At 42.0% G+C, this 14,335-nt stretch overlaps 1 protein-coding gene across 2 annotated transcripts in view; it reads left to right on the forward strand.

Moving 5' to 3' along the window:
* The window catches only part of MARCHF8 (membrane associated ring-CH-type finger 8), a 90,165-nt gene extending 79,985 nt beyond the window's left edge, over window positions 1-10,180 (forward strand). For both annotated transcript variants that reach the window (XM_053983874.1, XM_053983875.1), the window contains 2 exons: window positions 2,662-2,809; window positions 5,313-10,180. In XM_053983874.1, the coding sequence (XP_053839849.1) occupies window positions 2,662-2,809; window positions 5,313-5,617 (453 nt within the window). In that variant the 3' untranslated portion in view covers window positions 5,618-10,180. The remainder of the gene's footprint in view (window positions 1-2,661; window positions 2,810-5,312) is intronic.
* The last annotated feature ends 4,155 nt before the right edge of the window (window positions 10,181-14,335 follow it).

Genomic DNA, 14,335 nt, shown 5'->3' on the forward strand with positions numbered 1-14,335 from the left:
AAGTGTATAGCTTAGCATGTCCAGTGGATAAGATGTCCTTTGTTTGTGACTGTGGTGGATCATTGCCTTCTAAAACTGCAGATTTTGGCTTGGTAGCCCTTTGGCACAGAATGTAGTTGTTTCTGAGCTGCAGTATTGGTGGTCATGATAAGCTCTTTTGTCAGCACAAACCATACTTTGCACAGCCCAGCTATAGGACAGGAAAGAAATTACTCTAGAGGATCCAAAGAAGAGTTGCTATAGTTGTCAGTTGACTGCTTTTTTTTTTCTGTGCTTACTCTGCCTGAAGTGGGTGGTGAAAATTTTCTGAATATTTGTGCCCTGTGGGGAAAAAAAAATGTTGTGCACCTTCAGAAATTAGTCACTCAACATCATTAGTTATATCTGAACAGGTCATCTGTGGGAAGCAGACAAGTTGCCAGAAGGTAGGGATAGAACCATAAATAGAAGGAGTTTGCCTCTCAAATATATATAAAGAGTCCTTTTAGAGGTTCAGCCGCAGTAAAAAGATAAGATGCCTCTGTATCTTGAACTCAGCCCTTATGGCAGCCTTTCAGTCAGGAGAAAACAGCCTGGAACTGGTGAGTATGATCAGGATGGGAAAATAATAGGGCTTCTCTTTGTCTGTAGGGTACAAATGGAATTAAACTTCCATGGCATCTAAAGGTTGTTGTGCAGCATTGGGCTGTTCAAACACTGTTACTAAGGGAAGAGGGTGAGAACAAAATTTGTCATGGCTCAAATGAAGATGGGGCAGACAAGAGAGAGATTCTTAATTTTAAAATTTCAATGAAAAAAAAGAGACATTAAATCTAAATTTTCTGCTGGGCTTTTTTTGTTGTTGTTGTTTTTTGTTTTAACAACACTTAAAAAGTCCAGACCTGCTGATTATTTTAAGTGGGAAATGGCACATGCTGTGTCATCATAATAATACAGCAGGGACCTACAGATATGAGTTTCCTCAAAGTTTCCTCCTAGTGTGCAATTTGCAGAATATTTTCTGTTTTGCTTTGCAGTCATCTCTCTTGAGGCAATGAGGTGGTGCAAGCTGGTTTTGTGACTGTGGAGCCAGCAGTGCACAGGAGGTATTGTCCAGCAGAGGAGCCCAAGCTGTGGAACAGAAAAGAGAACTGTAAATTAGTCAAAGCACAGGTCCTCCTGACTCTGTAAAAGCATTTGCAAATAGATTTAACATGGTTGCTTTTTGGCAAAATAATTTGATTAAGTTGTACTTTCTATCAGAAGGCAACACCTTTTTATAGAAGCAAAAGCAATTTCCTATTTAAAATACAACATGCAAAGGGAATGTTTTGTCCAATCTTTTTCTAAAATGATTGAAAAAATACAGCTTTCTAGTACAACAAGTCTAGCATGTCATTCGTGGAAGTTCTCAGTTCTTTTGCCATGATGAGGTTTGGATGCCCACATAACTGGAAATGTGGCTTGGGCTGGGCAAAGAGATGTGTCTGGCAGCACAGAGGCAATCACAAAATCTCTGTCTCATGTTTCAACCATTCTTGGTTTTGTGGCAGTGGAAGCAATAATTCAACATAATGGATGATTTCAGTCATACCATTAAGGTCATCCTTACCCTCTTCCACATTAAGCCTCCTTTTTGAAGTCCCCTTTTTCTACAAATTATTCTACAAGACATCAAATGCACCTTTTTATGCATGAGATGTTTATATGTCCCAGCATGTATTTTGTGGAAATGTGAGAAAAGCCTGTCATAACTCTCTTCCAAGCAGATATGCTGAGGAATATGTGTCCCACATGCAAAAACTTTCATCATATACATAGGCAAAATTACAGAAAAGAAATTTAAAACACAGCTTCTGGGTGTCCCAGGTATGCTTGGAATATTAAAAGCATCTATAATAATTGTCTGGTTTCCTTGTGTCTTTCTGAAAGTACATTGGCCTGATTTTGTGGTTTTGTTTTGGGCTATTTGAGCATTATTGTTAGATGCAGATCTGGGGATTTAATTTGCTGCATCCTCTCACTTAGAAGAGCTGTCACCCCCATTCTACTCTATATTCTTAGGGCATATGTATTTAAGTGCACTTGAAACACTGAAAATAAAGTGTGAGTGTCGCTGCTCTAAGTGATGTTAAATACAAGTGAAGATTGAGTGAAACCCCCAGAGGCAGGAGGTGAGAGCTGAACAGCCATGGGACTCTGAGAGCCCACCACGAGGTGTCCTTACACACCCTGGCCAGTTGAACCATGGGCCACTTCTGTTGTTCTGTTGAACGCCTCCCTGAGCAAGGGTACCCCCTCCCATTGGAGATGCTCAGCTGCAGCTGTGGGTACCTGCTGTCGAGTGGGGAGCACAGGAAGGAGCAGCACTGCTTGGGGCCCTCTGTGCTGGAGCTGCCCTGTGTGGGTAAGCAGGGTGTGATGACAGTGTCCTGAGGCGCCGGGTGGGAGCTGAGTCCCCTCTGGCACCAGGATGGCACCTGTCACAGCAGGGTGAGCTGCCAGCCATCACACATCACATGCTGTGACCAAAGCAATGATGCCATCTGACTTTTAAAATCCTTGTTAGGAGGAAACTGGTCTCCTGTCTGGCTTTTGTTCTTATCAACGTTCTCTTTTCATACTCTCTAGTAACTACAATAAACTCCTAATCTCTTGCTCTGGTTCCTGGTTTTTTGCCAGTGGGAGAAGCTGCAGATGACAGCCAGCGAGAGGAGGAAGATCATGTGCTCTGTAACATTCCATATCATTGCCATCACCTGCGTTGTGTGGTCTCTCTATGTCCTGATAGACAGGACTGCTGAAGAGATTAAACAGGGACAAACTACTGGTATGTTACTTGCTTATCTTCACACTTATTCTCTTAGAATAATTATTTACCCTGATTGCAGAGAGGATGTGGAACATAAGTGTTAAACTTAAACTAGTCAGCTTTACCCTGGTGTTGGGTTGGTTTAAAAGCACAGTTCTAAAATTATTTTGTTAAATCAGTAAATTAAGCAGTGAATTAATCTATGGGTACTTTTTAAATCCATTTCAGGTTCATTTAGTTTGCAGTTGTGAAATGCATGGATATGAGAGCTAATCCACTGTAGCCAGACACAAAGTTGCACTGCCTCAGCAAATTCAGGTCTAAATTTGCAGATAAGGATATAAGCATTTGTTTGCTGCTATGACTACCTTTAAACTGGGCAAAACTGGAACAGTTTTTAAAAAGAGAAGAAGTAAGAGGAACCTAAATTCAAATCTTTGAGGTAAATCAACAGGGTTTTCTTTCCGCCCAGTCATCTGTGGGCTGGGTTAGTCATCAGTGAGAGCCATGTTAGGCTGGGAGAACTTTGATGAGTGATTGCACTTGAAGCAGAAGAAATTCAAGTTGAATATTAGGACTACAATTTGCACAACTGAGATAAGATGCTTGCAGTCTTATCAAGGGCTGCCATCCCAGTGCACAGGTACCTTAACTTCTTGAATAGAAGGTTTTCTTCAATATGTCAGCAGTAAATGTACCAAGCTGAAATGTGTTTACTCAGGTATGCTGGGCTGCAGATTTGCAGCTGTCACAAAACTGTTCCTCAGGCAGCTGAGCCTGAAGGTGGGGATAGAATAGATGGAAGCTGTTAGAAGGCAAGCTATCCTTGCTTACAGAGCACTGCATGCCAACCAGACATGCAGATGGAAAATGTTTTGCTGGTGATTCAGCAGTGTCCTTTGGGGAGGTAGTTGAGCATTGCTAAACCTGTAAATCCACAGAGCTGTTAAAGTCTCTTCAGAGCAGAATCACTTGAAATTAAAAAGTTATCCTCTCATTTCTCATTTAGGCTATAGTTGCATTGTTCACGACTTCAGTCAGGAAGCTGCTTTCAATGAAATCTCTTAGTTTAAGTTCCATCCAACCCCATTTCTTCCATGAACAGTGAACATTATTGGCCTTTCAAAAGTGTAAGGTTTCCACATGATAATGAAAAGGATATGTTTTCAAAGCTTTATCATCTCCAGGTTATTTTATCCTGTAAATACATTAGATGAACATAACTAGGAGGAATGATGTGAATATTTGGTACATATTGTAGTGTTTTCTTTTCTCCTTTCATTTGGATTCTAAATCCAGGGAGTGCTGTAATGAGCTGGGGGATGCAGGAAGTGTGTGTGGATATATATTCATGTCCACACAGCGGCAAGCATGTGCTGTCACTGCCTACAGACGGCATCAGACAGCTCACCTTTGAATCAGAGGGTCAGATATGAATCACAGGTGGGATTTCATCAGTAGTAGGGCTGCAATGCCCTTTGTCTTTTGGGACTGAAATATTTTAATTCCTCCCACACTGCTGTGCATTTCCAAAACAACACCAGCCCTGTATCTTACTAAAAACTTTGAAGAGTTGGAAAGATACGATTTTATTCTCTAAAAAACCTGATAATGGTTGATTCGGCGTAGTTTCATATCCATCTTGTGATGGCACTTATTTTAAAGAGGCTGGATGAATACAGGACCTATGTAAGCAGAATATGTATAAAATTAATAGTTTTTCATTTAAAAGTGGTTGATAGAAATGTAACAAGATCCACTGTCTAAATGTTCAAGCTAGACAAATTTAGGCAAAAAGTGATAGTGGTAGTTTTTAAGGACAGAGGGTAAGCTTGGAATGCTTCAGCATCTCCAGCACTTGCAGTTTTGTATCAGAGGAGATGCTCTAGTTCAGATACAAGTTCCTGAGTGTGATGCAGATGAAATTTTCCTTGTCTGCATAACAAACATGTCAAGCTATATGGTAACAATCATTCCTTTATGTCTCCATGTGCTGTGTGATCACAGAGTGGAACAGACTTATTGGGTCACTGAGTTGAGTCTCTGCTATGAAGAGGAAACCATAGCATAGAATTCCTTTCATAATTTGATCCAGTCTTTGTTTAAAAACAGGTGTAAAAGGACCTAAGCATATTACTGGTAGTTGCCTTGACTCTGTGATTGTACTGCATCAAGGCTCAGACACAGAAAATCAGTTGTTTTTGTTTTTTCTCTGGTGGGGAAGAATGTGATATGTGAAGCAGAAGTCTGTGTGTCTGACTTGAAGAGGAAAAAAAGCCAGACAGGAAAAATTGCAAAATAAGAATAGCAGGCATGACCCAAACTCCGTGACAGTTTCCTTACAGTGCATTTTTGAAAGATCCAGTTTAGTCCAGCTTAAGAAAGTTTGGCTGTAGTAAATTAAGCTATTTACATAAAATTTGGAAACCCAACAAGACCTCTATATAAAAATACCCTCCTGCTGTTTGACTGGCAATTTCTGAGATGAATTTAATTCTTCTTTTTATTTTCTTACTTCCAGGTATTCTAGAGTGGCCATTTTGGACTAAGCTGGTAGTTGTGGCTATTGGTTTCACTGGAGGACTTCTGTTCATGTATGTACAATGCAAGGTGTACGTACAGCTGTGGAAGAGACTTAAAGCTTATAACCGAGTAATATATGTACAAAACTGTCCAGAAACTAGCAAAAAGAATATTTTTGAAAAACCTGCACTAATGGAGCCAAACTTCGAAAGTAAAGAAATGTTTGGGGTTCACCATTCAGACACAAACTCTTCACATTACACAGAGCCAGAAGACTGTGCTGCAGAAATCCTTCACGTCTGATTTCTAGGTGGAAGGGGTATTTCCATATGTCCTTGAAGATTTGAATATCATTGTTTACTGCAAACTGCTCTACCTTTTTAACATCAGCAAACAGCTGAGGGCTGGCAGATGAATTTTTTACGTTTGTTTTTGTTGTTGGAATTTTTTTAAATCCCTTAGGCATATCTGTCAATGTCATCATGGTTGCATACCTCTCAACATTTTGTGTCTCCTACTGGCTGATCAAAGAGCCACAGGATGAGGCATTCACAGGGTAGAATGAGCCTTGGGTTTGGTATCAAGGAAGCTGCTAGCGAGCTGTCATCAACTTCATGGAGTCTGTAACTTTAAAACACGACTCTTAAGTGATTCTGGAGGATGTGTAGTGTGGGGTTGGTTGGTTGGTCTGTTCTTTGTGTGTGATGAAGGAGGTTGTCCCAGACAGTGAGAGAAATGAGAGGGAGTCTAATCTACCACTAACACTGCCACTAACATTGTGTCTCAAGCAGCAGGTGTAAAATTTTGCTTTACATATTGCAATGAGACTTACAAAGCATATAGCACTTTTAAAAATGTTTATTTTGTGATATGTACGTCAAATGAGAATGAAACTTGAAAGAATGTGTCATTTTTTAAACATATCTTCATCTTTTACCCCATCTATTCTTCTGGAACATAAACCTCTTGCCTTATGAAAAAAAAATTAAATTTCAGCCTGTGATTTCCCACACATGCCCACATTATCTTACTAAATGTAACACTAAAAAATTCTGCCTCTTTGGGTTTCCTTTGAGGAGAAATTTTCTTCAAAGGATATTGCACTTCTGACTTGTGTATGAGGAGTAGTGGATGTGTACAATGTTTGTTTCCAGTGCTCTGTTTTGCGGACTGGTTTTGATTTTTTTTTCCCCCAACAGGTCAAACCATCAACATACCTGCACATATATACCTGATGTAGCTTTCATTCCAAACCATTGGCAAAGGGTTTGTTGTTATATTGATAAAAATGTGAGCTGTTATGGAAAAGAGGAAACTTAGTCAATACAGCTGAAACTGGTTTTCTTTCTTTAGTGCTATGTCTTGTGTGAATTACCCAATAATTTGATGTTGTCAGAGGAAATGCTGACATACAAGTCTGGGAAGTAAATATCACATTAAGTGGATAAATTTTTGAAGTACCTGCTTGATGTGATGCACTCTGTGGTCAGAAAATAATATATATCTGTGCTTTTGAATTTGGGATTGGCTTTTTGATCAGTCAGCATTCATGCAAAGAGAGGGACAGCTTTAAAATCTGTTAGCAAGACTTTAGACAGAGTTTCCCGAAGCCTGGGGTGTCTGCAGTTGATTTATTTACCCAGTCTGTTTCACTGCACCACTGTCCAGCTTTAAGCCCTCATTTAACCAAAGGTTCAGTGTGACTAGAGCAGAAACGAAGCCCCATGAAAAGTCAGCACATGAGGCCTCTGCATTTGAAAGCTGACTTTCCCTACCTGAGCCCTGTCGAAATCTCTGTCAAGTCAGTGATGATAATATGGCTGGTTTTAGTAGGAGTTGCCTGGACTTCTCAGGTAAAAGTTTCTGTTTACTTGTTGAGATAGTGAACTAAATTCTTAGCTCTAGTTCAAGTTTCATTTAGTATTTTTGAAGTACAACTTTGGGTACATTCTTTTCGTAGTAAAAGCAGCTGCTTTAAGACTTCTTAAAATATAACAGTAAGAGATCAGGGATTTTTTTCCTTAAAATGTAATATTAATTTATTTCTAAATCAATATTTTAATAGAAGGCAGAGAAGGGACTCTGGTAAGAGAACACTCATCCCAGTGGTTTCTGGAAGCTGTTACAGGAAATGCACATGTGCCTCTGTCACTTCATGCTTGACGCTTACTGTCTGTGATCTTCATGAACAATGTGGTACCTTGTTCTTGACATGTGTTAAAACATCCAGACCTCTGGGCAGTCCTGGTAAAGCTGCACTGGCATGGATTTGTGTACTGTACTAGCTGTCAGGATGTCCCATGCTTAAGTGATACAGGCAGACAAACCCCGCATACCCTGCTAGTATCGGGGCAGTCTTTGTGACCATACAATGCAGAGTTTGTTGCCTGTGCCTGCCATATTTAAAGTGCAATTACTCAAGACCTTTCCTGAACTCTGCTGTGGGTGATCCTCTTCTATTATGAGAACCCAGATAATACACTGTCTTGCTTTGTTTTCTGTTGTGTTCTGTGAAAGATTCACTAGATAAACTCAAATGGGTTAAGTATGAGGTCTTGCACACCTCCATGATGTTTTTCTGAAATGCCCAAGTGCACAAGGCCTGCTTGTGTGTGAGAGGTTCACGGAACAGCTGCGAGATGCACAGGATCAGCTGCTCATCCCGTCTGCGGCCGCTTGGTGAAACGAAGATGGACAGGTCCTGGTGGGAAACCTGGTGTGAAACCTGGCTGTTCTCCAGCTCACAGGAGTGGCTCTGGTGTGTGAGCAATGTTGTGACATCGCCCGAACTTGCTGGTTCTGCCTCAGTCACTGTCGTACATGATTCTAGGTGAAACATTGCAAAATCTCATTTGGTGTTTTGGGAGCTGCATGTGGAATGTGCCAGGTATTGTTCAGTGTATTCAGGGTACTGAAGGTTTTTGCTGTGCCCCTGAGTATCTTAACTTGTAAAGAAAAATCATTTCCAGCAAAATCACTTGGGGAAAAATACTTGTGAATGAAAATGTTTTAGCCACTGTTGCTGCTAAGAATTCCCTCTCCCAGCAGTTCTTTTCTGAATGAAAATTAAGGCCTATTATTTAAATTCTTTATACTGCTTAGGAATGCTTATACCAAGAAAGACTGCAGAAGAGATCCATCTGTCAGGGGGTTTCATTTATGCTGGTGACACTTCTCATGCTGATTCTTGCTTGATGTTAATGGTGAGCTTCTGGAGATGCAGTTCTCTGCTTCTGCATGGTGCCATCAAATGTTTGAAAAGGCTGAATGGTGCTTTTTTTCTTCTTTCTCCTCAAGAAGATACTGTTGACTTTTTTCAGCTTCCAGCTGTGAGGCACTGATGCCAGCTCAGGTGAGCTCTGTCCTTTCTGTTCAGATGTCAGTAAGGGGAACAATCACCCCCTGTTAGATGAGGCTTCCCAGCACTTCCTTCTGGCAGCTTTTGAAATTACTGAAATAGAAGCCTGGTCCTTGTACCTTGGCCAAAGTTAGCTTGGGTTACACTGGGACTTCCCTGACACCAGAATTTAAGTAGGAGGGAGCATAGGCTTAATGCCATCTACTACAGTCCCTCCCCTGGGTTGCCAGAGCCTTTGCTGATATGTCCAGTGCCCCAGATAACTGACCCCATTCTATTGACAGCACTCCTGTCCAAAAAGACACCATCTGGGCCAAGGCCAAGGAAATTCCCCTGCTGTGTCACATTGGATGAATCTGCCAGGTCATGAATATATTATTTATGTTAGAAATACAGGTGTGTGCTGCAGAAGGTTGATCCTGTGTAACAGCTGATGAGGTATTAAATTCCTGTGGATTCTCAGGACTTTTTTCAACTGTGAGCCTGTATTTTGGGAGTGAGAGTGGTGTTTAAAATATGCTCTGAAGAGATGGCCAGACCCTGAGACAGCTGCCTCTGGTTAAGTGTCGTTGAGATTGGCTTTGCTTCAGCAATGAGGCATTCAGTGAAGACCAAATGAGCCTCCAAGGGGTTGGAGAAGTACTGGGCCTCTGTGCTGTGCCTGGGAGTTCCTGGGAAGCAGTCATAACTCTGTTCAAGCCAGCCCTCTGTACTGACTGTAGCACAAGGCCCGCTTGGTGCTGTGAGGAAGGGGGGCTGCTTGGCCTGCCACTCATGGGAAACCTTGGAAGTGATGCATGGATGTCACCAGGCACAGGAGCTTCTGCCCTGTGTGTGGCAGAGTATGTATCCATTGCAAATTAGGAACCAGGTCCAAATTTCTCCTAAAGCTGACGTGTGTTAAGATACAGATTTCTGGTGTGGTCTGCTCTGGAGACTGGCCAGCAATGAAAGGGGGGAGCTCAGTGACCCTGGGTTGGGTCCTTCTCAGATATGGGTCAAAAAGGGTAAGTACAAAAGCAAGGATATTGCTGGCTGAATTTCCTTAGTGTTGTATTAGATACACAAAGAAAATTTCTAAGTGGGACCTTTTATTTTGTGATTATTTTTTAGTTTTGAGATATTGCGGTGTCTGTATATTCCAATGAAGTACTGAAAGCACTTGTCTTTGTATAGAAGGTAACTGTTTAAAAATTGCAGCTAATCTTGTATTTAGGTAAAATATTTGTAGATAGGTAATTGTATAATGTTGAAGAACTTTACACTGGCATGTGTTGTATAATGTTTATACAAGACACTTCATACTTCTGCAGAATTTTTTAGTTATTAAATTTCTAGTAACTTAATGTATAGTTTTGTATCCTTTCATGTATGTTCGTTTTCTCAGTATTACCACTTGCAGAATTATTTTTAGTTTCTTAAACTGTAATTGGTTATTTGTGTGTGATACACAGGGTTATTGACTGCAGCAATAAAGTGTTTCTATAAAAAAAACAGAAAAACCCAAACCCCTTATAGTATCCATTTTGTTTGAAAAAGCATGGAGAGAAAAATTGAGTAAGTTGATGACCAAAACACAGAACTTGATGGCTCTTCAGTGTAGAAGACCAGTGCAGAGTAGCGTCCCAAGACAATTTGATGTTAAAATTATCTGTAATGATAAAGGCATTGTAACCATCAAACGAATTGGGCAACTCCTTCGATGCAGGTGCTTTGGCCTCAAACACAGGAATCATGGGGAGAAGTTTCTGGCTTCTGCCATGCAGGAGGTGGGGAGAGAAGAGTCCCATGGGCGTTAAAGTGTGACCTTCTGGAATCAACACTGCATGGGGCATCAAATGCTTATGTCTGAAGTCAGCATTTTCACATGCACCTGTGTAGAGGTGCAGAGCAGAAGATGCTCATTGCTATGATTTTCTTCTAGGAAGAATATTAATTTTGTGTACAGAAGAGGAAATCTTTACCAGTTGCACTAGAATACTTTTCTAGCACCAGTAGGTGCTAGAAAACTGCACGGCTGTGAGAGAGCTTTTTACAAAGGCATACACACCAAAGAGCACAGACCTGGAGAGTTGTGTCTGTAACAGACACAAGGGGGCTCAAAGAAAAGCTTTTCACTTCTATTTAAGTAGTAATTAGTTTTTCTTTTAGGTAAGGAAGGGAAGGAAATCTTAAATCTGCAACCCTTCCATGCAAAACAAAAGTCTCTGTCCTACATTCCCTTAGTGAAGAAAGTCTGGCTGTAGTAAATTAAGTTACTTATATAAAGTTTGGAAATCCATCAAGACCTCTATACAAAAATACCCTCCTGGAGAGGTGGTAGGATAATTTCCAGGGCCTGCTGTTTGACTGGCAGTCTCTGAGATGAAAAGCTGATAAATGGTTTAAGGAACAGAGCCCACAAAGCCATCTGGCTGCCAGTTAAAGAGTGTTCCTTGTCTTGGGCTCAGGCATCTCGAGTTAATTATAAATTAACTTACTTCCTCTTGTAAACTGTATTTTCATCTGAAAGACTATTACTGTCACTGTGTGAAGTGTGTCCATCTCTGAGGCAGAGAACAGCATTGGCTCAGCAGCATATGGCACAGCTGTGACTCCAGGAACAGGATTTTTCATCTGGTCCCCAGGAACTGGAGCTGGCTGGTGAGTAGTTGCTGGCTGGCAGGACCAGCATGACTTGTCTCTTGGAGCAGGGCAGAAGGAGGTAGTTGGGAAGCAGAAGGGAAACATTTTGCAACGTCCATGAGTGCCCTGTGGAGGCTACAAAGGTGTCAGAAGATGCAACTCCCACTGCCGATTCTGAAAACCAAGTCCTCTCAAAAGCCTGGCTCCCGCCTGCACTGCTGCTCAGTCCCCTGCACTGCTGCAGGGACTGGACATCTCCATCCCACTTCTTGCAGCCACCCTGTGCAGCAGTCTCCTGTCAGCCACCCCTCTGTTCCTGGTTTCCCTATCCCCAGTGTGTTTTCCACCTCATGCTGTGCTTGTCCTTTTCCTTTCTGTCTACTTTCCTTCCTCTTGTCCCCTTCCTCACTTGCCTCTGGGCCAGGCTGGCTTGAGGGTTGTGCTAGGATGTACCAAATTGCAGACAATGTGTGGTTGATAGGAATGACCATGGAAGTACCCAAAAGCAACACAGCAAATAAATAAAGGTCTATGTCCCCTTGTGATCACAGTTCTTCCTGTAAATCCTCTAGGCTCCAGTCTCTGATGTGTAGGATGCTCTTTGACATATTGGCATTGTATTGTGTACCACAATACAGCAGAAGAGGATGATTTTTCACTGCCTTGGGATGGATGCATAACAACATCAGGCAAGAATATCTCAATATAGAACAAGAACAGAATAGAGGAAAACTCAGTTCATCTTGGCTAGATGGAGAAAGGGGGCAGAAGAGGTTTAAAAAAAAAAACAGAAATCAAAAGAGCCCTGGACAAAGGAAATAGGAAGTAAATTCAGTTCATTATACAGGGTAGAATACTTAGAAATGTAATATTGCTCAGGCAGGGTCGAGTGATGGCAAACTTTAGGAATGTCTTTAAAGTGCATTCTAGGAAAAGGCAAGAATGTGTCAGAGGAACTGAGATCTGAAAATAGAGAGTACACTTTGAGAGTATTAGGGAGATAAATGAAGTTGTCTCAAAGGCTTTAACATCAGAGGAGGTTTGAAATAACTTAATAAAACACCAGAAGGCTGTACAGAGTTGGGGTAGGGGGGGTGGCAGGGGGAAGATCACCACTCAGCTTGTGCTCATTAAATCCTGAATCTTCCAGGCTTGCAATTCCTAGCACTTTTAGACTTTGCTAAATTTTGACTTTTAGACTTTGCCAGTCAATTTTGCTGGCACTGCTGTGCCTGTGCTGGGTTGTTCTGATACTGTCTCAAAGGCCACCTGCAAACAAGGCAGGCCAAGCAGGCTCAGGAGAATTCATCACTCTTAGAGCTGTAGGGTCTGGTGCTGGGACAGCAGGTTCCTTTGTCATGGGAAACTGTTATCCTTGTAGTTGGGAGAGGACAGGAGATGTCTTGGGCTGGTGACTTGATCCGAGCCGTGAGAGCACAGCTGTCTAGGTTAGTGTGTCATAGATCATATCTGCTTTACTCCTGAGCACCCCAAAAAAACTCACCAAGTACCATTGTCCCCTTCCTACAGGTAAACCAAGGTCTCTCTAGAGCCTGGCTTGCCGCTTATTTTGCTCTCATGTTTACCTTCTTCCTTTGAAGATGCTGTATTAAAGGAAAACTGATGCTAATAATGGGATTATCTAAACCAGTATTTCCTTATACCAGCAAGTTGATGGTTTATTTTATCCCAAAACTGCTTTCAGGGTTATGTTAAATTCATGGTCATATATAAGTAGTTGGTGTACACTAGAGAAATTAGACGTAAATTAAATCAAACCATTCCATTGAGCAGCCTTCTTGCAGCCCTGGGCTAAATCAAGCTGTGGTAGAAGTTAGAGGTATTATTTCAAGGATTAATTTGAACCTGCCTGATGTTGCACAAGCCTCTATCAAGACTCTACCTTTGCTTCCTGGGCTTAGGAATTTTGCAGTAGTTTTCAGTCTTTCACTGCTGTTCTAATTTTGTAGTTGTCAAATGTGTGCAGCACAAAATGATACCTAAAGAGCACCTACTAATGCAGCTGTATTCCTTGTTTGCCTTGCCTGTGGCTTAACGTGTCCCATGCCTTTGCTCTCCCCTCCTCTTTAGCACTGTTACCTGCACAGCCTCAAGCAATGGTTTGGGGAGGGAAAACCTGAAAGCACATTGCTTTCTCTCTGCCTCCCTCCTCTCCTTAAGTGTAACTGCACAGCTACATCTGCAGAGGAAGGAGAGGATCTGCACATTTAGGGGGAAGTGATGAGGTCAGGCAGTTCCAGATCCCACGGTCCTCAGGGCTGAGGGAGGTGTCCTAATGTCGTGTTAACTGGGATGAAGGATCAAGGAACGCCAGTCCATAAAGAGGAGGAAGTTCATGGGGGTAGAGAGACTGTCAGCCTCTTGCAACCCGGATAGTCCCTTGCAGAAAAGGTATAAAGATACTGTATTAAGTGTTGATATAGCAGCCCTGCTGGGGGTTGTGAGAGAGTCAACTGTGCCAGAATTGCCACTGCCTGCATGGCAGAGCAAGGACACCATGCTGAGCCTTGCAACTCTAGAGTTCCTTTCTGAGCACTGAGGTGGGACAGAGGCAGTTCTACAAACAAGGAGGGTTTTTTCTCCCAATTCTGGTGGAGTAATATGCAATTAGCATTCGTATGTTCTCAGCTATTAAGCTCATGCCCTTTAGGTTATTTATGTAGCTTGGAAATGTCTGTAGGCTCCGCTGCTCCTCTCTGTCATTTGTTAATTGCTGCATTGTATCATTCCTCCCTACTCCCAGTCCTTATTAACATATTTCAGGAGGGCCATCTGCCTACCCCAACTGCCTGTAACCTCAGGAGGGCTGTAAGATACACGGCATCTTCCCAGAACAACCTTGTTTTTCACTGGCACTGCACGAAGGTAAAGAGGGACAGCAGCTGACTTCTGCTGTGAGTTTCCATGTAGTAAATCTGAGGGATGTTCAGGCGAAGGGGAGCTGTGAGTAAGGAGCAGCAAAATCTCTGGCAGAGTAGACTCTTGCAGGCAGCTGTCCAGCCCCACACTAACACTCA

The sequence above is a fragment of the Vidua macroura genome, chromosome 8 (assembly GCF_024509145.1).
Source record: "Vidua macroura isolate BioBank_ID:100142 chromosome 8, ASM2450914v1, whole genome shotgun sequence".
Taxonomy (NCBI): Eukaryota; Metazoa; Chordata; class Aves; order Passeriformes; family Viduidae; genus Vidua; species Vidua macroura.